The following is a 26,250-nucleotide window of genomic DNA, read 5'->3' as shown; positions in this document are numbered from 1 at the left end:
TGAATACTGACGAAAATTATTCATTCAGTGTCTCCCCAATCTCTTCAGCCTCCACACGCAACTTCCCACTACTATCCTTGACTGGACCTATTCCTACCCTAGTCATTCTTTTATTCCTGACATACCTATAGAAAGCCTTAGGGTTTTCCCTAATCCTACCAACTAAGGACCTTTCATGTCCCCTCCTTGCTGCTCTTAGCTCTCTCTTCAGGTCCTTCCTGGCTACCTTATAGCAGGGAAGAAGAAACTCTACAAGAGCATCCTGAAGGCCTCCCTAAACCAATGCAACATCTCCACTGACACATGCAAATCACCTGTCCTAAAACACACACACATTTTAGAAGAAGCCTCCACGAAGTTGCCCAGCCCAGGAACTGAAGTGAGTCTTCTTCGGCGCTGAGGGACTGCTATAAATAATTGCTATAGTACATACATGTGGATGCCAATTGTTTTGCATCACCATAAGAAATATCAGCGCAGTACTGTTGCTTCAAAAATCATTCGCTGAACAACCTCTGTTTGCATTTTTGTTGTGTGAGGGCATTGCATTTTCCATGCTTCTCAGGAAACTCTTTTCTACCGTAGTGGAATTTGCTCCCCCTGGGAGAATCTGCTAATTAGCTAAAGGCGTTAATTTCCTCAGCTGGAAATTATTCAAATGGGAGGCAAATTGAATCTTTACTTTTGGGAGAGTTCAACAGTAAGTGCATTAACTTGCTGACTGTTCCAGAGGAAGGGAACCAAGGAATCCAAGAGGAAATCAGATTCTATGAGCAGCCACTTAGAAAAGAAAGAAAAGCCAAAGCGAGTGATTGGCAAAAATATCCTGCATTCCAAAAACAACTCTGCCCTTCACCCCCACCAAAAACAAAAAGCATAGTCAAATGACTGGGTCACTGTTGTATTGGCTTTGTCAAAGGTACATTCCGGAGCTTGGTCATATAGTGCTCTCTGCTCACAGTTAGCAACATTGTGCATCACAGAGCTGTAGATTACAGTGCTGCATTTCATATTCTAAAAGTGCATGAATCTTGCATACTAAGTTATTGACAACAATCAAATCTTTCAGAAAACCAAAAGCTCCATCCAAGAACCTTTGGACTCAGATTTTTCAACAGCCATTTAATAAAATAGACTCAAGCCCAGATTTTCACAAAAAAAAAGACTGAACTGTCCGAAATCTTGTGTCTCTGCCTCACTTACCATTTTCACAGGGTGGGAGAGGTGACGGGACTCATTTCGGATAAACACAAATATACAGGTGTTTGTGGAAACAATTATCCATTTGAATCATCAGCTGTCTCCACAGAAATGGGATTGTGGTAACCTTGGAGTGTAGTGTGTGCACATTAGACCTGGTAAAACAGGCCTGACATTGTGATTCATTTGGATAGCCCCAGTACAGAATTAGAGAGGGGTCTTGACCCAGGATAGTCTTGGGGGAGGTAACCCTCTTTGGAATTCTGAGGTTGCATCTGGAGTACTGCATATAGTTTTGGTCCCCTGACTTGGTTGAATTTATTGTCACGTACTGAGGCACAGTGAAAAGCTTGATGGAAGATGTACAAGTCATTATAGATCCTGAACTGGAATTATGAACAAATTGCAAGGTTGGCAGTAACAAGAGATTGTGCCCCAACTAACATGTTTGATGCAGGCTTTATTTGGTTGAAGGAGTGTAAATGTAATAAGTAGGTTTTCAATGAATGAGTGTTTTCTTCAAAACAGTGAAGTATGTAATAGGCATTTAGACCTTTGCTTTATAGAAGCTTATCTCAAGTCTGCATGGATCCTGGGGTCTATACAAAGAGAGAGAAAGAAAATTTACAGCCCAAGAACAGGTCCTTCGGCCCTCCAAACCTGAGCCGATCCAAATCCACTGTCTAAACCTTTCTACCAATTCCTAAGCATCTGTATCCCTCTGCTCCCCACCTACTCATGTATCTGTCCAGATGCACCTTAAATGAATCTACCGTGCCTGCCTCTACTACCTCTGCTGGCAACGCATTCCAGGCACCTACCACCCTCTGTAAAGTACATACCGCGTGTATCCCTCTTAAACTTTTCATCTCACCTTGAACGCGTGACCTCTCATTATTGAATCCCTCACCCTGGGAAAAAGCTTATCTCTTTCCACCCTGTCTATACCCTTCATGATTTTATAGACCTCAGTCAGGTCCCCCCTCAATCTCCTTCTTTCTAATGAAAACAACCCTAACCTACTCAACCTCTTTTCATAGCTAGCACCTTCCATACCAGGCAACATCCTCGTAAACCTTCTCTACACCTTCTCCAAAGCGTCCACATCCTTTTGGTAATGTGGCAACCAGAACTGTACATAATATTCTAAACGCGGCTGAACCAATGTCTTGTACAATTTTAACATGACCTGCCAGGTCTTATACTCAATGCCCCGTCCAATGAAGGCAAGCATACTATATACCTTCTTGACCACTCTATCCAACTGTGCAGCCGCCTTCAGGGTACAATGGACCTGAACTCCCAGATCTCTCTGCTCATCAATTTTTCTCAAGGCTCTTCCATTTACAGTACAGTTCGCTCTAGAATTAGACTTCCCAAAATGCATCACCTCACATTTGCCTGGATTGCACTGCATCTACCACTTCTCCGCCCAACTCTCCAGTCTATCTATATTCTCCTGTATTCTTTGATAGTCCCCTATGCTTTCTGCTGCTCCATCAATCTTCGTGTCATCTGCAAACTTACTGATCATACCAACAGTGCCCTCTTCCAGATCATTTATGTATATCACAAACAACAGTGACCCCAACACTGACCCCTATGGAACACCACTGGTCACCTTTCTCCATTTCGAGAAACTCCCTTCAACTCTGTCTCCTGTTGCTCAACCAGTTCTTTATCCACCTAGCTAGAACACCCTGTACACAATGTGACTTCACTTTCTCCATTCGTTTACCATGTGGAGCCTTATCATACGCCTTACTAAAGACTATATGTATGACAGCCCTTCCTTCATCTATCAACTTAGTGACTAGGTGAGTTAGCATAGTTGATGGAAGGGCATGAATTGGCACTAAGTTGGCATGCAAACATGGACCAGGAGTAAGCCATCCAGCCCCTCAAGTCTACAATCAGATGACTGATCTGATTGTAACCTGAAATCCATATACCTGCCTGTCCCTGATAACTTTTCAACCCTTGCTTAACAAGAATCTGTCTGCCTCTGGCTTAAAAATATTCAAGTGTCCTACCTCCATCATCTTTTCAGGGAGATTGTTCCAAAGACTCACATCCCTGAGTGAAATCATTCTGCTAATCCCTTTTAAATGAGCAATCCTGATTTTTAAACAATGACTATAGTTCTCAGTTCTCCCGTTAGAGACAACACCCTGTCCACCTTATCAAAACCCTTCAGAATTGTATATATTTCAGTCTAGTTGCTGTTAGTCTTATAAACTCCAGTAGATACAAGCCTAGCGAGTCCAACTTTCCTCATAAGACAACCTGCCCATTCCAGGTATTAGTCTACTCAAACAATTCTTGCATGTTAGCCAAACATGTTTTGCCCTTTCACAAAACCTTGTTGACTCTGCGTGAATACCTTGAAATTATCCAAGTGCATTTTTGATAATAACGTCTGACATTTTCCCAGGGAAGCCTGCTATCCCTGGATCTTTGGGGCCAATATAGCGATTTTGCTGAGGTATCCCAATTCAGTCTACTCTCATTCGCTCCGATTCTTCAGACCTTAAAATATATCGTGCGTGAAAACAATTTTTTTTTTATTTGCAAATCACTAGATTAAATTTTTAGTATCTCTTGTCCTCCAGTTTTTATTCATATCCTGCAGGATTCTCCACTTAGGATGCCTTTCAACAACATTACGTTTCTAATATCACCCCAATGAAATTAAGTATCCCAAGACACTTCATAGGAGGACTGTAAAATGAAGTCTGGCACTGAGCCACATAAGGAGATATTAGGTCAGATACACAAAAGTTTGTCAAAAGATGTTCAGAAATAACTTAAATGAGGAAAGAGAGGCACAAAGATGAGTGGGAAGGGATTTCCGAGCTTGGGTGAAGAAGTAAAATGAAGAAAATAAAATGAGTGAAACACAAGAAGATAAAATTAGGGGAGCTCAGGTATTTCTGAGATATGGGTTGGAGGATATCACAAAGATAGGAAAGGGCAAGGACACAGAGGGACTTGAAAGCAAGGATTAGAACTTTAAAATCAAGGTCTTATTTGACGGTCATTAATACAGGTCAGCGAGTTCAGGGATGATAGATGAACAGACTTGATGTGAGTTAAGACATGGGGAGTAGACCACCCAGGAATGCATCAGTACAGTCACTACTGGATCAGACACCCAGCTCAAGACTGCTCACTCACTTTCTTAGCACACATTCAATTTATGCCCACCTGATGCTCACAGCATCCATGCCTCACTTTGCCTTGTTGGTGCTTTGTCCCTTACTCAGTTGTTATAAGTTCATGGTTCTGTGTTGCTTTCTAGTGCAGGCTTAAAGCTAGTCAACTTTTCAAGGTTCTCATCACTCAGCAATCATGAGGGTTGAACATGCTGCTGTATGATTCATTGCTACCTCAACCTCACCCTTCCGGTCTGTGCCAGGTGTCGGTGCAGCAAACACAAAGCAGGTGCATCAACCAAATGGCCACTTTCAAAGTCGAAAGGGAGGAGACCTCAGTCAAATCAGGTTGGTGTCAGTCAGAGGGTCCAGTTCAAGTTAATCAAGGACAGCATTCACTGACAGTGCAGGGGTTTGGGCACAGTTAGTTATTCACTTAAGGAAATCAAAATCAAGGGTTCCATCTCACTATAGTCCATAGAATGAGCCACAGTCAGTTCTGCAGATGCAAGCAGACAGAGACTTCCTGGGTTGTTAAGTCTTGGAGAGTATTCAGGAGTACAGTCAGTCATCAATCGGAACTGTCCATTGTTCAAGTCACATTGGGGAGGTAGACCATAATTAGTTCTGGGGTTCTGTACAATGAACCCTGAAGGATGCATGTGGCTATCAGAGAGATTTGTTGAGGGACGGAAGTGGAAGAATCAATGCTGTAGATTGGAGCAGCAAACTGGGACGCTAAGGATTCAAGGATGGTGAGGGGGGGGCGGGGGTATTCAACATACATGGGCTAGTAGTGTAAGAGAGAACCTGGCATGCAGCGGGAGTGAGAGGTACAAGTAGTCACCACCATCGTGACCTTGACAGAGGGAGTATGCATCAGTCTCGGGGTGCTCAGGGAAGTAAGGATGGGAGTTGCAGTTTATTTCTTTTCTTCTCTTCCTTTGTTTAGTCCTGTGTGGGCTTGCAGATTAGCGGGGTATGTCTGTTAGGGCAGTTGCATGTTCCTCCTGCAGAATGTGGCAGGTGAGAGACACGACACATGTCTCGACCAATCACATCTGCGAGAAGGGCACCCAACTCCAGCTTCTCAAAAACCGAGTTAGGAAACTGGAGCTGGAGTTGGATGAACCGCGGATCGTTCGGGAAGCTGAGGGAGAAATTGAGAGGATGTACAGGGAGGTGGTCACTCCTCAGGTGCAGGATAAGGACAGCTGGGTTACTGTTGTGGAGGAAAGGGAACTGACACAAGGGATCCCCTGTGGCTGTTTCGAGTGTACCATTTTGGATACTGCTAGTGGGGATGGCCTACTGGGAGAAGCCATAGTTGTCAGGTCTCTGGCACTGAGCCTGGCACTGTGGCTCAGGAGGGAAGGGGGAGAATAAAAAAGCGCTAGTGGTAGGGGACTCAATAGATAGACGGATTGACAGGAGATTTTGTGGTCAGGAACGGGACTCCCGGAAGGTATGTTACCTCTCCGGTGCCAGGGTCCGGGATGTCACCGATCGGGTTTACAGGATTCTGAAGGGGGGTGGTGACCAGCCAGAAATCATGGTACATATTGGCACCAATGATATAGCCAGGAAAGGGATTGAGGATCTGAAAAGTGACTACAGAGAGCTCGGTTGGAAGCTGAAGAGCAGGACAAGTAGAGTAGTGATCTCAGGTTTGCTACCGGTGCCACGAGATAGTGAGATGAGGAACAGGCAGCGAGTGCAGCTTAACACGTGGCTGCGAGGCTGGTGAAGGAGGGAGGATTTCGGATACTTAGACCGTTGGGATGCCTTCTGGGGAAGGTGGGACCTGTACATGAAGGACAGGCTGCACCTGAACAGGAGGGGCACAAATGTCCTGGGTGAGAGATTTGCTCGTGTGGTTCGGGAGGGTTTAAACTAGTTTGGCAGGGGGTGGGAACAAGAGCTCCATATCTGAGAGGGCGGTAGTTGTAGATGGGGCAGTGACAGGATGTAGTGAATTTATCGGGAAGGTTTTTCATGTGATGAAACAAATGGATTGGTTAAACTGTGTCTGCTTTAACGCAGGAAGTGTCAGAAATAAGAGCGATGAACTTAGAGCATAGATTAATACTTGGGGCTACAATGTTGAGGCCATAACGGAGACGTGGGTTTCACAGGGGCAGGAATGGTTGCTAGATGATCCAGGGTTTAGAGCATTTATAAAGAACAGGGAGGGTGGAAAAAGAGGCAGGGGTGTAGCATTGCTAATCAGAGAGTGCATCACAGCTACAGAAATGAAGGTTGTTGAGGAAGGTTTGTCGATTGAGTCAGTATGGTGGAAGTTAGGAACAGTAAGGGAGCAGCCACCTCATTGGGAGTTTTCTACAGACCACCTAATAGCAGTAGGGAGATCTAAGAACTCATAGGCGGGCAGACTTTGGAAAAATACACATGTAGCAGGGTTGTTGTTGTGGGTGACTTCAACTTTCCCAATATTGACTGGAACCTCTTTTGTGCAGATGGTTTGGATGGAGCTGTTTTGTCAGGTGTGTTCAGGAGGGTTTCCTTACTCAGTATGTAGACAGGCCGAAGAGGGGAGAGGCCATTTTGGATTTGGTGCTCGGCAACGAGCCAGGACAAGTGTCAGATCTCGCAGTGGGAGAACACTTTGGTGACAGTGATCACAACTGCCTCATGTTTACCATAGTCTTGGAGAGGGAAAGGAGCCGTTACCTAGAGAAGACATTTAATTGGGGAAAAGAAAATTATGATGCTATCGGACAGGAGTTGAGACGTAAAGACTAGGAGCAATTGTTCCACAGAAAGGGCACAGTAGAAATGTGGAGATTGTTTAAGGGGCAATTGTTGCGATTGATGAACGAATTTGTTCCTCTGAGACAGGCAAAAAGGGGATGAAATTAAGAACTTTTGGATGACGAGAATAGAGGAGTTTCTCGTCAAAAGGAAGAAGGCAGCTTACGTAAGGTGGAGGAAGGAAGGGTCTAGCACAGCTTTAGAGGATTACAGGCTTACTAGAAAGGAGCTCCGAAATGGACTGAGGAGAGTCAGGAGGGGGCACGCAAAAGGCTTGAAAGGAAGGATTAGGGAGAACCCAAAGGCATTTTACTCATACGTGAGGAATAAGAGAATGATCAGGGAGAAGGTAGGGCCGGTCAGGGATAGCGGAGGGAACTTTGAGTGGAGTCTGAGCAGGTAGGGAAAGCCCTTAATGAGTTTTTTGCTTCGATTTTCACTAAGGAATGGGATCTTGTTGTGAATGAGAACTTTGAGGAGATGGGATACAGTCTTGACCAGATTAAGATTGATGAAGTTGATGTGCTAGAAATTTTGGCTAAGTTTGATAAGACCCCACGGCCAGACCAGATCTATCATAGGCTGCTCCAGGAAGCGAGAAAGGAGGTTGATAAGCCGCTGACAAAGATCTTTGCCTCCTCACTCTCCACGGGAGTCAAACCGGAGGATTGGAAGGAGGCCAATATTGTTCCTCTTTTCAATAGGGAAATCCCTGGCAATTACAGACCAGTCAGTCTTATGTCTGTGGTCAGCAAGGTTTTGGAAAGAATTCTGATGGATAGGCTTTATAACTATTTGGAAAAGCAGAGGATGATTAAAGGCAGACAGCATGGCTTTGTGAGAGGCAGGTCATGCCTCACAAATCTTATTGCATTCTTTGAGGAGGTGACAAGACAGGTCGACGAAGGTCGAGCAGTGGATGTGGACTTCAGCAAGGCATTTGATAGGGTTCCCCGCGGTAGGCTCATTCATAAAGTCAGGAGGCATGGGATGCAGGGTGATTTGGCTGTCTGGATTCAGAATTGGCTGGCTGACAGAAGGCAGAGAGTGATTGTAGATGGAAACTATTCTGTCTGGAGGTCAGTGGTGAGTGGTGTCCCGCAGGGCTCTGTTTTTGGGCCTCTGCTCTTTGTAGTTTTTATAAATGACATGGATGAGGAGGTTGAGGGGTAGGTTAGTAAATTTGCCGATGACACAAAGGTTGAAGGTGCCTTTGATAGTATCGAGGGCTAATGCAGGCTGCAGCGCAACATCGACAGGATGCAGAGCTGGGCTGAGAGATGGCAGATGGATAAATGCAAAGTGATGCATTTTGGAAGGTCGAACTTGAATGCTGAACATAGGATTAAAGACAGGATTCTTGGCAATGTGGAGGAACAGCAGGATCTTGGTGTTCAAAGTTGCCACTCAAGTGGATCAGGTTGTTAAGAAAGCATGTGGTGTTTTGGCTTTCATTAACAGGGGGATGAGTTTAAGAGCCGCGAGGTTTTGCTGCAGCTCTACAAAAGTCTGGTGAGACCACACTTGGAATATTGTGTCCAGTTCGGGTCACCTTACTAGAGGAAAGATACAGAGGCTTTGGAGAGGGTGCAAAGAAGGTTTACCAGGACGCTGCCTGGACTGAAGGGCTCGTCTTACAAAGAGAAGTTGACTAAGCTCAGACTTTTCTCTCTGGAGAGAAGGAGGAAGAGAGGTGATCTGATCGAGGTATACAAGATAATGAGAAGCATGGATAGAGTCGATAGCCAGAGACTTTTCCTCTGTGCAGGATTGACAGGCACGAGGGGTCATAGTTTTAAGATGCTAAGAGGAAGGTATAGAGGAGATGTCAGAGGTAGGTTCTTTACGCAGAGAGTTGTGAATGCATGGAATGCATTGCCAGCGGTGATGGTGGAAGCAGAGTAATTAGGGACACTTCAGTAACTGTTGGACATGCACATGGACAGCAGTGAATTGAGGGTGCGTAGGTTAAGTTATTTTATTTTAGATTAGGAATAATCCTCAGAACTCATCATGGGCCAAAGGACCTATTCTGTGCTTTACTTCTCTATGTTCTATAACCCCAAGTGTTGGGGAGCCATTTGCAATGTGCTGGCCAGAGATTTCCAGCTAAAAATGAATACGGTCTTTACACAGTGATTAGGCCGCAGCTGAAATTTTTCACTTAACTCTGGGCTCTGCATTTTAAAAAAGATGCTCAGACTTTAGAAAGGGTAAACAGGCAATGTACTTGAATGATCCCAGAGATGAAGGCTATAAATTTCTCAGGGATGCATGATGGACTCATTGGTTAGCAATGCTGCCTCACAGCACCGGGGACCCAGGTTTGAATCCACCCTCAGGTGACTGTCTATGTGGAGTTTGCACATTCTCCCTGTGTCTGTGTGGGTTTCCTCTGGATGCTCTGGTTTCCTCCCACATTCCAGAGATGTGCAGGTTAGGTGGATTGGCCATGCAAAATTGCCCATAGTGACCAGGGATGTGCAGGCTATGGATTAGCCATAGGAAATGAAGGGTATACTTGGAAGGGAGGTGGTTTATGGAGGGGATGCTATTCGGAGGATTAGTGTGAACTCGATGGGCCGAATGGCCTGCATCCCTACTGTAGGGATTCTATGATTCTCTTCAAGGGACTGGAAAAGATGTACATGTTGGGTTGAAGAACCTTCTGTTATGTCAAACATTCTGGTATATTTCTGTGTTGCTCTTAGTATAGCAGAGATTTTTGAAAGATTGATAGAACTGTTCAAAATCATGAAGGGTTTTAGAGTACATAGGAACTGCTTCAATGGGCAGAAAGGTTAATGGACAGCAGGTGCAGATTAAAGGTATTCGGCAAGAACCAGAACTGACGAGCAGAAAACTTTCTGTCACACGGGGACTGAGTTACTTTGACCTGGAACGCACTGTCTGATTTCAACATAGACTGAGACATAGAACAGTACAGAACAACACAGGCCCTTCAGCCCATGATGTTGTACGAAGTTAATCTAAGATCAACCGAACCTACACACCCTTCAATTTACTACCATCCATGTGTTGTCCAGCAATTGCTTAAATGCCACATACCCACCGCTCTCTGTGTAAAGAACCTACCTCTAACATCATCCTGCTTCCAATCACCTTAACATTATGACCCCTCGTGACAGCCATTTCTGCCCTGGGGAAAAGTCTCTGGCTATCTACTCTATCTATGCCTCTCAGTACCTTGTACACCTCGATCAAGTCACCTCTCTTCCTTCTTCTCTCCAGTGTGAAATGCCTGAGCTCATTTAACCTCTCTTCATAAGACAAGCCCTCCAATCCAGGTAGCACTCTGGTAAATCTCCTCTGCATCCTCTCTAAAGCATCTACCTCCTTCCTATAATGAGGTCACCAGAATTGGACACAATATTCCAATTGTGGTCTAACCAGGGTTTTAGAGAGCTGCAGCAAAACCTCGTGGCTCTTCAATCAATCCACCTGTTAATGAAAACCAAAATACCATATCAACTTGGGTGGCAACTTTGAGGGATCTATGTATGTGGACCTCAAGATCCTGCTGCTTCTCCACACTGCCGGGAATCCTGTCTTTGTCCCTGTGTTCAGCATTCAAATTTGACCTTTCAAAATGAATCACTTTGCATTTGTCCAGGTTGAACTCCATCTGCTACTTATCAGCCCCGCTCTGCATCCTGTCAATGTCTTGTTGTAGCCTGCAACAGCCCCTGACACTACCTACAACACCACCGACCTTTGTGTCATTGGCAAACTTGCTAACCCACCCTTCCACCTCTTCATCCAAGTCATTTATAAAAACTACAAAGAGCAGAGGCACAAAAACAGATCCCTGCAGGACACCACTGGTCACCAACCTCCAGGCGGAATACTTTCCATCCACCTCCACTTGCTGTGTTAACTTTCACAGAGATTTTGGTAAATACTTGGGAGTGAAACCATTTTCAGCTCTGTAGAGAAAGGGCAGGGTAAGGGGGTAAGTGGTAAGTAGGTCTTTCAAAGAACTGGGGCCGCTTGACCGCTTTCTGAACTGCAGTTTTCAATGAATTCCTAACGTCGGATAAATTGAGTACACCCAGCAGTGGACCTTGCCACAGATCATAATGATAGCCCTGCAGTGTTTTTCCAAGCTACATTCCCATTGAGAGATTTCTCAGTGGGAGCTTGACACTGCAAGTACCTTCACATCCCATTGGCCCCTGCTTCTCCAAAAGCAAATTAAGTTATGTTTTGAATCCTCTTCATGCTATTTTCTTTAAATGTTTTGCTTTGTTTGTAAAATCATGAGGGGCATGGATCAGGTAAATAGATAAGGTCTTTTCCCTGGGGTTGGGAGTCCAGAACTAGAGGGCATAGGTTTAGGGTGAGAGGAGAAAAATTTTAAAGGGACCTAAGGGGCAATTTTTTCACACAGAGGTTGGTGTATATATGAAAGGAGCTGCCAGAGGAAGTGGTGGAGGCTTACAGCATTTAAAAGGCATCTGGATGGGTATATAAATAGGAAGGGTTTAGGGAGATATGGGCCAAGTGCTGGCAAATGGGACTAGGTTAATTTAGGATGTCTGGTTGGTATGGATACGTTGGACTAAAGGGTTTGTTTCCATGTTATACATCTCTATGACTCTATGCCTGTAGTCCTTTTATGTGAAATAGTTCCAAATTGTATATTTCCAATTTTTAGGTTATACTGTCTAGAAATTGACCAGTTTATCTTCATGAGCAATTTTCTTGGATCAGGTTTACCCTTATCGGTCTTTCAGGATGCTTTCTAATTATTTATCTACAAGGACTTCGGCTCACTAACCTCCTTTTTCCTGGCTTGTCCAGGTGACCCTGCCTTGGGATTGATAGAGCATAGAACATAGGAAAGTACAGCACAGAACAGGCCCTTTGGCCCACGATGTTGTGCCAAGATTTAATCCTAATGTAAAATATAGTAACTTAACCTGCACACCCCTCAACTCATTGCTATCATTGTGCATGTCCAGCAATTGCTTAAATGTCCCCAATGACTCTGCTTCCACCACCACAGCTGGCAACGCATTCCATGTATTCACAACTCTCTGCGTAAAGAACCTGCCTCTGACATCTCCTTTATACTTTCCTCCTAATATCTTCAAACTATGACTTCTCATAACAGTCAATCCTGCCCTGGGGAAAAGTCTCTGGCTATTGACCCTATCTATTCCTCTCATTATCTTGTATACCTCGATCAGGTCTCCTCTCTTCCTCCTTCTCTCCAGAGAGAAAAGTCTGAGCTTATTCAACCTTTCGTCATACATCACTTTGCATTTATTCAGGTTGAACTCCATCTGCCATTTCTCAGCCCAGCTCTGCATCCTGTCTATGTCGCGCTGCAGCCTGCAGTAGCCCTCTATACTATCAACGACACCTTCAACCTTTGTGTCATCTGCAAATTTACTAACCCACCCCTCAACCTCCTCATCCAAGTCATTTATAAAAACTACAAAGAGCAGAGGCCCAAGAACAAAGCCCTGCGGGACCCCATTCAACCCTGTCCTCCAGGCAGAATACTTTACATCTACAACCACTCTCTGCCTTCTGTCAGCCAGCCAATTCTGAATCCAGATAGCCAAATCTCCCTGTATCCCATACTCCCTGGCTTTATGAATGAGCCTACCATGGGGAACCTTATCACATGCCTTGCTGAAGTCCATATATACCACATCCACTGCTCGACCGTCGTCGACCTGTCTTGACACCTCCTCAAAAAACTCAATAAAATTTGTGAGGCATGATGTTATGTTGATTTTCTGTTAATCCTCAGGCACTACTCTTCCATCCTCACTGAGTTATTGGAAAGGAGAAATTATGATGGGATCTATTTCAGTAGTCCATCTGAGCACCCACTCTGGCCTTTCTTTCACTCCCTCCCTCTATGTTAGATTTCTGTGCCTCCCCTCTTTCTAACTGTTTGTCTTCCTTGCTGGTAATACATAAGAACATATGAACTCAGAGCAGGAGTAGGCCGTCTGGCCCTTCGAGCCTGCTCTGCCATTCAATTAGATCATGGCTGATCTATTCATAGCCTCAGCTCTGATTACCCACACTCTCACACTTTTAATTCCTTTACTGTTCAAAAAATCACTTATCTTTGCTTTAAAAACATTTACTGAGGAAACCTCAACCACTTCACTGGGCAGGGAATTCCATAGATTCACAACCCTCTGGGTGAAGAAGTTCCTTCTCAATTCAGTCCTAAATCTGCTCACCCTAATTTTGAGGCCATGCCCTCCTGTCCTAGTTTCACCCACCAGTGGAAATATCCTCTCTGCTTCTATCTTATCAATTCCCTTCATAATATGTTTCTATAAGATCCCCCTCATTCTTTTAAATTCCAACAAATATAATCCCTGTCTACTCAGTCTCTCCTCACAATCCAACCCCCTCAACTCTGGAATCAACCTGGTGAACCTCCTCTGCACCCCCTCCAGTGCCAGTCCATCCTTTCTCAAGTAAGGAGACCAAAACTGCACACAGTCCTCCAGGTGTGGCCTCACAGCACCTTGTACAGTTGCAACATAACTCCCCTGCTTTTAAACTCAATCACTTTAGCACTGAAGGACAAAATTCCATTTGCCTTCTTAATTACCTGTTGTACCTGCGGACCAACCCTCTGTGATTCATGCACAAGGACACCCAGGTCTCTCTGCACAGCAGCGTGCTGCTTTTTTTTACCATTCAAGCAATAGTCCTTTTTACTGTTATTCCTACCAAAATGGATGACTTCACATTTATTAACACTGTACTCCAACTGCCAGACCTTTTACCCACTCACTCAATGTATCTATGTTCCTCTGCAAAGTTTCACAGTCCTCTGCATACATTGCTCTACCACTCACCTTAGTGACATCTGCAAACTTTGACACTCCCCCGCAATATAGCCCACCTTCACCTCTCTGAAAGGGTGGTATATTGCAACAGCAAAATACTATTGATACTGAAATTGATATTGTACTGAAGAGTAATTGAGCTGAAATGGTAACCCGATTTCTCCCCAAAGTCGTTTCCTGCCTTAGCAAATATTGACAGCTTTTTCTGATTTTAATTCATTTACAATATTTGCTACCGTTTGGTCACTTGATGCTTTATCACTTGTGGCATGTTTCAATTGCCCCACTATTTACTTTATCACTTTTTGCTATAAATATGCTTTCAGAAATTCTTAGTTCAGTATTGCCTGCTATCATAATTTTATATCTCTTTTGCTTACATGACCATTTTCTTGACTTCCTTTGCTGAATCCTCAATTGATTGTGCCACTATAACTTTATTTTTTCTGACTCTTATTTTCTCGATTCTTTACTTTGTTGATTTTTTCACCCTCTTACCCTCCCCCCCAGTTCTGTTAAGACATGATAGACCACTGTAACCTCATTCAAACATCTGTTCTGCATCTCTGATCATGTATACCAAAAGGCTTTCCTGCTGTGGAGAATTTCTGCGCTGCGCTGTTATGTTCTATGTTCTACAGTAGTGTAGGATAGATGGGCTTCAGATTGGTTTCACAGGTCGGCACAACATCGAGGGCCGAAGGGCCTGTATTGCACAGTTATGTTCTATGTTAATTCCCGTCTACACTGTCGTTTGAAGATGTTGGAGAGCAATTGAGAACATCAGCCCTATTTGATTTTTCTTTCTATGTCCCAGTCACTTAGCCCATTTCTAGTGTTGTTCCTATTGCCCTGCTGGAATTCAAAATAGATAAAAGCTTGTGATTTGTGTGACTTAGTGTTAAGTTAAATAATGTTTGTTTACTCTAGTTTTGCTGCCAGGAATTTGATTGCTTGGGAATGCAAGATAATCTCAGCGTTTTCCTGATTGTTTTAACCTGAGTGAATATTATTTAACAGTCACCTGAAAGGATTTGAGAATTATTACTGAAAATGAGTTATGTGCATAACTAACCAAACATGGGCTGGTATACAGGGAGGGGAGGAAAGAGGTGAGTGGGACTTCCTTAAGTTATGCCCTGTCTCTGGTGCAAGGAAAATATTTGAGAATTTTCTTTATTCTTCCCTTCAGGTTGTCAACAGTGATTAATGCAGATCAGATCCTGGTGCTTCAAAATGGACATATAGTGGAAAGAGGAAGGTAAGAACCCCATTTACTAGGGACCCCTTTCTCTATTAAACATCACTCACCCACAGAGGGCAATGGTTTTTCACCATTCTGCTTTTAAACTATAATTCACTACAATTTCCCCTGGTGATTAAGACAAAGATCATACGCAAAGGGATCTCCATGTTAGTCCCCAATCTGTGTTATGAGCTGATTCCACTTCAGTAGACATGTGAGTGGTTCAGTTGGCTATGTCATTCAGGAGTTAACCATGTTTCTTGCTTCTAAGGCTAGCCAGTGGCCACCACCATGAGAAACACTTTGGGTTAGTACACAATTGTGGTTCACTGTGATGCTGTGAAGTAGCAAATAACATTTGTGCCACACATGTCAGGCAGTTCTTCAACAAGAGAGATTCTAACTGTCGTCCTTTGCCATTCAATGGCATTACTCTCACTATCAACATCCTGGGAAGTAATATTGATCAGAAACTAAACTAGATTGGCCATATAAATACAATGGTTACAAGAGCAGCTCAGAGGCTAAGAATACTGCAGCAAATAACTAACCTCCTGACTCTCCAAAGCTTGGCACAATTCAGGAGAGTAATGGACTGCTTGATATCACGTAGAACAGTACATCCTGTAAGACTGGCACCACATCCATAAACATTCATTCCATCCTTCACCGACGCTCAGTAGCAGTGGCCTGGACCGATTACAAGATGCACTGCAGAAATTCATCAAGACTCCTCAGACAGTACCTTCCAAATCCATGACCGCTTCCATCCAGAAGGACAAGAGCAGCAGATATGTATGCTAGAGCCACCACCTGCAAGTTCCCCTCCAATCCACTCACCATCTGACTTAGAAATATATCGCCGTTCCTTCAGTGTCTCTGGGTCAAAATCCTGAAATGCCTTCCCCAAAGACATTGTGTCTCTACCTACAGCACATGGACTGCAGCTCACCCCCACCTTCTCAAGGGACAACTAGGGATGGGCAATAAGTGTTGATCCAACCATTGATGTTCACATCCCTTGAATGAATAAAATTAAAGGGGATTATGTAATTACTTGGAAAGTAAAAAATTCCATGACCAGGAAGAAAGACCAGGGGGAGTGAAACCCTTTGGACAGCTCCTTCAAAGAACTTGCACAGTTGCACTTGCCATAATGACCTGCATTTTATGCCATTGCCCTTGTCAGACTGCAGATGCTGGCTGAATGCATCCAGCCCAATCAAAATGTGGTTTCAGAACTAAAAGATCTACAATGATATGCTTTCTGTGGTCTGGCAGATCTCACCAAGTCATTTAACTACATGAGCATACACGTCTTTTGAAGCTGCTAGAGAGAATTGGCTGCCAGTGAAACTTCCATGACAATGTGATGGGTAAGGTCAGCTATGATAGGAGAACATCTAATCTGAGATCCAAAGTGGGGTCAGACAGGGTTGTATTCTGGTATTGACAGTCTTTGGCATATTCTTCTTTTTATATGTCTTGATGTGATCGACAAACGATATCCACATACCAGAAAAGCTGACCAACCTTGCTTGTTTGCGATCCAAGATTTTTTCAGAATTAGAATCTTTATATATGGAAACAGGCCCTTCAGCCCAACAAGTCCACACCGACCCTCCGAAGAGTATCCCACCCAGACCACGTCCCCTACATTTACCCCTGACTCATGCAACTAACCTATGCATCCCTGAACACTATCGACAATTTAGCATGGTCATTTCACCTAACCTGCTCAGCTTTGGATTGTGGAAGGAAACCAGAGCCTCCAGGGGAAACCTACGGAGACACAGGAAGAATGTGCAAACTCCACACAGACGGTCGCCCAAGGCTGGAATTGAGCCCGGGTCCCTGGTGCTGTGAGGCAGCAGTGCTAACCACTGAGCCACCGTGCTGCTCAAAGATAGTGCTCATCGGAGAGTTTCTCTACACTGTCAGTGCCATGTTGGAATTCCAATGCACAAATGGATGGTCTCTCACACATGTAAAGTGTTTGGTTTGACCATCAGCATCAGGCAGACACATGTCACATTCCAGGATGTTGCCATGTCACTATCTCTCTGCATTAGCAACGTGATGGTGCAGTTTGTTGATAGCTTCACACATCTAAGCTCCAATAATTTGCTTGATCCTGAAATCAACTTGAGCATTTCAAACACTGCAGCTGTTCAGTCCAAGTTGAGTGTGGAATAACAGCAAGCTGACTGAGATCACCAGTTTACCAAGCCTGATGTCCTCAACTCACTCCTCAATGCTGATGAGATCTGGAGAACAAATTCTAGCCAGGGGCAAAACTGAAAAGCTTCTCCATTTCCTATCCCCGATATTTCCTCAACATCACTTGGCAGGACCAGGTCACCAAACCCAAGGTCCTGGATTCTGTTTTTCCATCAGCATACTCTCATCGCTAAACCAACAATATCTGAGCTGGCTCAGCTATGTCCATTAAATGGGTGACACCTGTAAAGCCAGGAACCACCTGCCAGTGAACTGGCAACTGTTTCATGACTTCTTGGGTGACCATATCTCTGCTGTAATGGCACCTGCAGGTGAGATATATAGATGGCAGGCATTGTCACTAACAACCAGGATAAATCACTGATGGTTGTGACTTCTAGGGGCTGACTGTTTGGAAGAGGTGAGTAGGAACAAAGAAAGCTCAGCTGGCCAAGTAAAGAGTCCAGAGACAACAAAACCCAGTAAATTGTGCAACATTTCAGTGCACTGTTGTCCTCCACTTCAAATTGTGCAGAAACTATCTTGCCAGAGTGGGGATCCTGAACCACGTCAGACAGCACTTAACACAGAGTTGGTGAGCCTTACAAGAAGGGAGGCTGCTGCCACTCCTCCATTAGCCACTTTGCCTCCAGTGACCTGTACTGAGGTCAGAAGCTCTAATTACTTTCCTAAACCTCTCTGCTTCTTTCTTCACCTCTCCTCTTTTAAGCCACCTGTTAAAACCTGCTTCTCTTCCTTGGTATCCCAACATGTGGTTCAGTGTCATATCTTGATTTCCAATGCCCTGCACCAAAACTCTTTAGAAGTTGCCACATAAATGCAAAGTATAGCGGATAATTATTCTATCCCAGTGGCTTCTTTAAGAGTATTCAAGTCATTAACATTTTGAGACTGTGATTCCTGCTGTTAATTTTAACCATTTACCTGAACAAGGGTCTGTTTGTGTTGTAAACACTGTGGCTGTTAGGTCAGCAGTGGGCATTAAGTTTCTTCTTGAGATGCTCACTCTGGGCGGTAAACTTTAACATTTCATCTCAATGTTTCTACAGCCTGTTTTGGGGACACAGCTAGTTACTTGTATGCTTTGAGAGGGATGGAAGAGGAAGAGACCAGGAATTGAGTCCTGATTCATTGTCGCTCATAGTTTGCCTCCTTAGGCAACAGGTCAAAGTTGTATCAATAAATATGTAACCAAAGTTGCAGGCTTTCTGAGGATAATCTTGGAAAACTTGTTAAAGTTTCACCCTGTCTCCCTGTGCAAAGCTTGCAGCATGTGACAGCCCATGTACCTGGAATTCAGTCCTGTCAGTAATGCCACAAAGCTGAATTTATCCTCGTCTTGCTCAGTCTTTCTCCCTTCATCAACTCAAAACAAAATTGATTAATCCAGCATTACTGTTGTGAATCTCTTCCCTCAACCTGAATGGCCTGGAGACGGGCTGGACCCTCAGACACAGCTATGGAATTTTTCAGTTAGTCTGAAATTCTTCAGCTCTTTATCTCTGCTGAGAGGTTTTAATGAGCTTTACATTTCCTGCCTCCTTCAAAGAGCTGCCTGCTCCTGAAATTGAGGATTTAGTTTCTTCCTGTCACAGGCCATGTTTCATCAGACAGATTGTTAGCCTTCCCCTCTCTCCAGTTAATGGGCTCAATGTTTACTTTAGCACACAGTGCAGAAGGTAAACTTCACACTTGGGTTAGTGCTATTCACCAACTGACTGAGACTTCACAACACATTTTACTTCTGAACCTCAGAATAAATATTGCTTCAGTCCTCTGCTTTCCCTTTGCATATTTCCCTTTCTGTAATTCCATCTATATTTCCCCATCTCCCTTACTCTTCAGGAGCTCTGTCTCCTGTGTGAAATTTACAGATTAATCTAATTCAGACATCGCTTCTCTCTCTGTCCCCGATCATAAAGCTGGTTACACTTTTCAGAACCTGGGGATTGTATTTTCCCACAATCTGAAATGTAAAAATGACACAGCATTTGGGATTCCATCAGATTCAGTCAAGCTGATTTCAGGTTAAATTACTGTGGGCTCTTAAAAGTAAGACTGCAGCAGCAGGATGAAAGGTGGGGTGGGAAAGATAATGATTCCCCAACACATCCTTCTCACTGAGGGAGATCCCATGTGGTTCCATTGTCAGGGTCAGAGAGCCCATGGTAAAATTCACTTCTGAGGCTGTCACTGACTTTGGACCCAAGTGTTTCCATTAATTCCCCCATTTGTTAGGAATGTGCAACACACTGTTCAGAGTTCTGGTGAAAGGTTAACTCTGTTGCCAGATGCTGCCTGATCTGTTGAGTATTTCCAGCATTTTCCATTTTGATTTCAGATTTTCAGTATTTGTGTTTTTCTTTATTTCTGTATCATGAATTAATAGTGTTTATAACCTTGCTTTCATGATTAAACCAGAAGAATTGGTTGATCACAACTGCTCAGTCAGAAATAGTTCCCTGGATAGGTTTCCTCTTCTCTGTCCATTGTGGAGGGCCACAAATTAGGACCCTGTCTTACAGCCATTGAAGTATTTGCCAAAGTGTAGTCACTGCTGTAATTAAGCAAGTGCACTAGTCAGTTAATGCACAGCAAGCTCTCACAAACAGCAATGTGATAATGACCAAATCAGCTGTGTGTCAGACACATAATATTGGCAGGAGCACCAGGGAGAATTCATCTGTTCTGTTACAAATAGTGCCATAAGACTTTTATATCCACCTGAGACACCAGACGGGGCTTAGGTTAACTAATACATCAGGCGGAACATTCCTCTCCCTGGAGATGGTGAGGAAGGGAAATAATTGGACAAGTTGACCTTAGAGAGTTATTCACCTTTCACACCAGTTCACCAATGAAGTGCTGGGCAAGAAGGTCTGTTTGGGGCATTCTTGACTTGTCAGTAATTAAACCCGTTAAGTGATCAATTTATTGCTACTTAAGGGCCACAATTTAGCACCTTCCCAATGACTTGCCTTCTCAACAGCCAAGGAAAGTGGCTGATTTCATGACTGGGCCGTCAGAGTGGCATGGTGTTTCAGTGGTTAGCACTGCTGTCTCACAGTGCCAGGGACCTGGGTTCAATTCCAAAATCAGGCGATTGTCTGTGTGGAGTTTGCACATTCTCCATGTGTCTGTGTGGGTTTCCACTGGGTGCTCCAGTTGCCTCCCACAGTCCAAAGATGTGCAGTTTAGGTGAATTGGTCATGCTAAATTGCCCATAGTGTTCAGGGATGTGTAGGTTAGGTGCATTAGCCAGGGGTAAATGTGGAGTAATAGAGTAGGGGAATGGGTCTGGATGGGTTACTGTTTGGAGGATCGGTGTGGACTTGTTGGGCCAAATAACCTCCACACTGTAGGACTTCTATGATTCTGTTCCATTATCACAGTACACATCTGCTGAGGTAGGAGTTCCTCCATTTATGGAATATGGAGGCAAAGATAGGGAGCAAAGGGATAGCCTGTGAAAGCCACACCTCTGCCCTTACCTCCAAATCTCCTGATCCTCCTCTCTCCACAACCTCCCCCCCATGAAAAGCAAATGGAAAAATGTCCTACCTTCTCACTGTTTGATTCCCTGAAGAGTAGGTCTTCACTAACAGTCTTTAGGACCCCAGAAACTGCCAACCTGTTGTTGGCCAGCAACTTCTGGCAAGCTGGGATACCACCATCGAGCCTCAGAAGCTCAGTGGTCAGTTCTTTAAGGGGTTGATGAATTCTTGCTCTGGCATGCTTTCTCAGCAGTTTGGAGGGGGAGAATGTCAGTTGACACTTAATGTGCCTGCCCCACACACTGTCTCATGGCCTTCATCTGAAATGTAGTACCTTCAGCAATACTGCATTTGCTCGTTACTGCACTGAAACCATCTGCTTGGACTTGGATTACCGTCTCTGGAATGGCACTCAAACCTATGGTCTTCTGCTCGGTGTTGAGAGGGCTTCCCACTGAACCATGGCTGGCACAATTCAGTTGATTCTTTACTGTCAACAAGACACACTGCAGCAACTCACCCACAGTTCTTTGACAACACCTTCAAAGCCCATAACTACTACCATTTATAAGGACAAGAGCAACAAAAATATGGGAATGCAAGTTTCCCTCTAACTCCTCATCATCATGACTTGGGAGTATCTTGGCATTCCTTCACTGTTGCTGAGTCAAAATCCTGGCGCTCACTCAATAACAGCACTCGGGGCATATCTGCACAGTAAGGACAGAAGTAGTTCAAGAAGGCAGCTCACCACCACCTTCTGCAAAGCAAGGACTGTGTAGTAAATGTAGATTTAGCCAAAACACCCAGATCCAATACCTTTCAAAAAAAAAAATTCCTGAATCAATTTTGTGATCATGTATTTCTAATTTGTTTCAGACATGATGTGCTGCTTGCCAAAGGTGGTGCTTATGCTGAGATGTGGATGAAACAACAGCAAGCTGAGACGATTGACTCAGCATCTGACACAGAAACCAAAGACAAGAGCACTGAGAAACTGCAGCCACCCAGCAACAAGGGGAACTGAAGACAAACCTGCATTGGACTAGGACCCTGACCATTGTTATTCCTCAACGCAAGGCCCTCAATGTATTGAGTGTGCTTGGTCAGCACAGTGTGCCACGTTGAAAACATTGTATTTGATACATGGAATCAGTTTCATATTGTTAGAGTTTCTAAGCACCTTTGATAGGAAAAAAGGTCCCAGTGATTTCTTTTTAGGGTTTTTCTGTCGGGTGTAAAACTAAATGATTGCCAAGTTCCTAAACTTACTACTGCGTTGGATTGAATATCCACCAACTTGGATCTTAATGTGCGTTATGATGAGGAACCTTGGTGAGGTTATAATTTGGGAAGGAGGCAAAATTTGAGGTATTTGTCAAAGCTTATAAATGACAGGAGGGAGTAAAGGATGGGCCATAGCCACATAATTATACTTTATCAAGCTTTATCAATGCTCCCTTATAGTCTTCGTTGATTTCTGTCTCCTTAGTGTCTGACTATTATGGTTCTAACTGTCTAGACCAATGAAATCTCTGATCATTTCCATGGCATGTGCAGATTTAGCTGATCTCAGCCAGGGTAGTACAGGATGGAAAAGAACCTCATTTCCCCTCAGACAAAGGGGTCAATATCTGACAGCATTTCCATCTTTTGATTCCCATACTTTAACACTTTACAGCAAGTGCATAGATCCAGGTGCTCAGAGGAGGAACAGATGGTGACTACACTTTTGAACTGACATTAATTGAGCAACCTTCTAGCTGAGGAATAGTCTGGGTTGCAGCAGAGTTTACGACGCAGCAAGACACAAAACCTTTGGAGGAGAAGGAGAGAACATTTCAAATATGAAAAACTAACTGTTCGTAACCGAGACAGAATTAATCAGAAATACAGCTGGGCCAATAGCTGTAAATGAACAGTACCACCTCTTCCACTCCCCGCCTAAACGATCCTTCTGTTTGAAGTTAATGGAAATGAATATCAGGCATGGGGTATAATGAGACGCAGATAGGACGCCACCTGCTTTGTACTATAACCCAAGCCAAATGTCTGCTGTGGCCATATCTGTCATTGTAGCTGGATCATTCACTGATCCCCTAGCACTAGTGTCTTTCTCATAGGCCTTGCTTTGTAAGCTTAATGTACAAGACTCCATTTTGTTGTAGCTATTGGTTTATCTTGGTATAAAAATCGTATTATAGTTATCATTGAGGTTTTCCTGGTATTGAACAGTGATGTGTTTTAGTTCTGACAGACTACCTCTCAACAGAGAAGGATTTGCATTCAGACTGTATCTTTTAAAACAATTTGCATGTGATCAAAAAAGTTCCAAGGTGCTTCACAGGACCAGTTTAAATTTAGTACTGAGACACACAAAGGGATATTAGAACAGTGATTAAATCGTCAAAGAGGTATATTTTATGGCATGTCTTAATGCGAGGAAGAAAATCTAAAGCCTTAGGTCCAGGCAGTTGAAGATTTCTTTTTTAATAGTAGTGTGATTAAAGTCGTTGAAAGTGCAAGAAGACTGAATTTGAAAAATCACTGGTGTTTGAAGACCTGGGGGAAGCTAGTTTTATCTCAGAATGTGTCAGGTGTGTTGAATTACTCAGGGTCAGAACTTTACTCTTGACACAAACACATCTCATATAGAAGTCAGTCATGAAGGTCTACAGCACAGGATAAGGCCCTTTGGCCCATCATATCTGCGCAGACAGCAACAACTACCTAACTATGCTAATCCCATTTTCCAGCACTTGGCCCAGAGCTCGGTGTGCCTTGGTAATGCAAGTGCACATCTAAATGCCACTTAAACGTTATGAATGTTTCCACCTCTCCCACTCTTATGTGCAGTAAGTTCCAGATTCTCACCACTCTCTCGCTGAAAGTGTTTTTCCGAACATCTCCTCTTCTGCCCCTCAGTTTAAGTATGTGCACCCCCTGAGTCATTGATTCCTTCAAGAAAGAGAAAAGTTTCTTCCTGTTTATCATATCTGTGCCCCTCATAATTTTATATACCTCATTCATGTCCCCTCTTAAGCTCCTCTGCCATGAAACCAATGCTCAGATGAAGATCCCATTGTATTTGTGGTGCTGAATTCAAGCTGAATGAAATAGTGGGAGGAGAAATTAGCTGTCAGCTGTACAGACATCACAAAAGATCAAAATCAGTCTGTTGACTGTTTCAAGTCACAAAGCATGTTTTCCAGGGGATCACTTTCAGGGTGAACTGTTTGCTGTGTTTGGGAATGTTATCTGAGTTATTTATTTAATTTTTTGATAAATTGTTTATTACATTACTTTGTCTAGCAATTTTACCACTTTATTTCCATCGCTCTGTATGGCCTGTAGAGTTATTTTCTACATCGGAGCCCACTTCATGCCTGGAAAATTATTTGAATTGAATAAAATTGAACAGAATGAGCTTTATTGTCACATGTACTTAAATGAGTACAGTGAAACGTTTACAGTCGCCGCATTACAGCATCATCTTAGGTGCAGAAGTACTAGGTACAGATCCTTAAGATCAAATTCTTAGGAAACAAAATAAATTAGAAATGTAAAGAAATAACTAGTCCATATCTCCTCGAAACCTTCTGCCCCTCAGCTTAAGTATATGCCCCCAGTCATTGATCCCCTCAACAAGGGAAAAGTTTCTTGTCTACCCTATCAATGTCCCTCATAATTTTAGGTGATAGGAATAAGTTAGAAAAAAATGAAGAAATAAAAGATCAGAATATCAGTCTTTCCGACCCAGTCTATGTCGACACCTAACCTCAAAGGCGACCTTCACCATCTCACCACTACCTGCTCCAGACTCGCCAACATAGGAGTCACCCACTTTAGGTACCGTCTCTTTGCTGCTGGGCCCACTTCACTGATGCTGAACCCTCACACGCTCTGCAGCCTAGAGGTCCTGGCTACGCTGCTGGGCCTAGCCATACCACCACCGGGCCATGAGTCAGGCTTTGGCTCCAGATGTCACATTGACGACGCTGCCATCTTGAAGAGTCTGCAGCTGGCAGATCCGTTGTCCCAGATTGCTGAAGGAGCTTTGCTGCTACTGCCACTGGCCCCAAACGCTGGGAGAATGGCCTCACTGGTACTAGCCCCAAATGCCAGGAGAATAGCTTCACTGCTACCAGCCCCGAATGCCAGGAGAATAGCTTCACTGCTACCAGCCCCAAACGCTGGGAGAATGGCCTCACTGCTACTAGCCCCAAATGCCGGGAGAATGGCCTCGCTGCTACCAGCCCCGACTGCCAGGAGAATGGCCTCACTGCTACTAGCCCCAAACACTGGGAGAAAGGCCTTGCTGCTACCAGCCCCAAACACTGGGAGAATGGCCTCGCTGCTACCAGCCCCGAATGCCGGGAGAATGGCCTCACTGCTACTAGCCCTGAATGCCGGTCGAATGGCCTCGCTGCTACTAGCCCTGAATGCAGGGAGAATGGCCTCGCTGCTACCGGCCCCGAATACCAGGAGAATGGCCTCGCTGCTACTAACCCCACATGCCAGGAGAATGGCCTCACTGCTACTAGCCCCAAATGCCAGAAGAATAGCTTCACTGCTACCAGCCCCAAACGCTGGGAGAATGGCCTCACTGCTACTAGCCCCAAATGCCAGGAGAATGGCCTCGCTGCTACCAGCCCCGAATGCCAAGAGAATAGCCTCACTGCTACTAGCCCCAAACACTGGGAGAAAGGCCTTGCTGCTACCAGCCCCAAACACTGGGAGAATGGCCTCGCTGCTACCAGCCCCGAATGCAGGGAGAATGGCCTCGCTGCTACCGGCCCCGAATACCAGGAGAATGGCCTCACTGCTACTAACCCCACATGCCAGGAGAATGGCCTCGCTTCTACTAGCCCCAAATGCCAGGAAAATGGCCTCGCTGCTACTGACCCCGAATGCCAGGAGAATGGCCTCACTGCTACTGGCCCCGCATGCCAGGAGAATAGCCTCGCTGCTACTAGCCCTGAATGCCAGGAGAATGGCCTTGCTTCTACTAGCCCCGAATGCCAGGAGAATGGCCTCACTACTACTAGCCCCGCATGCCAGGAGAATGGCCTTGCTGCAACCGGCCCCGAATGTCGGGAGAATGGTCTCGCTGCTACTAGCCCCGAATGCCAGGAGAATGGCCTCGCTGTTACTAGCCACGAATGCCGGGAGGATGACCTCACTGGATTAGGTTTGCTCGCTGAACTGGAAGGTTGAAAATGAAACTTTCCAGCTCAGTGAGCAAACCTACATCCAGAACCTCAACCTGACCTACAAACCTTCTCAAAACT

The 26,250-nt window shown here is 44.4% G+C and overlaps 1 protein-coding gene across 4 annotated transcripts in view; it reads left to right on the top strand.

The window, feature by feature from the left end:
* LOC122551842 (ATP-binding cassette sub-family B member 6-like) overlaps positions 1-24,386 on the top strand; it is a 262,691-nt gene extending 238,305 nt beyond the window's left edge. For all 4 annotated transcript variants that reach the window (XM_043694361.1, XM_043694362.1, XM_043694364.1 and 1 more), the window contains exons 19-20: positions 15,171-15,239; positions 21,839-24,386. In XM_043694361.1, coding sequence (XP_043550296.1) covers positions 15,171-15,239; positions 21,839-21,986 — 217 coding nt within the window. In that variant the 3' untranslated portion in view covers positions 21,987-24,386. The remainder of the gene's footprint in view (positions 1-15,170; positions 15,240-21,838) is intronic.
* The last annotated feature ends 1,864 nt before the right edge of the window (positions 24,387-26,250 follow it).

Source organism: Chiloscyllium plagiosum, chromosome 7 (genome assembly GCF_004010195.1).
Source record: "Chiloscyllium plagiosum isolate BGI_BamShark_2017 chromosome 7, ASM401019v2, whole genome shotgun sequence".
Taxonomy (NCBI): Eukaryota; Metazoa; Chordata; class Chondrichthyes; order Orectolobiformes; family Hemiscylliidae; genus Chiloscyllium; species Chiloscyllium plagiosum.
Note: the sequence above shows the minus strand (reverse complement) of the source record. Positions and strands in the feature narration are given on the sequence as shown.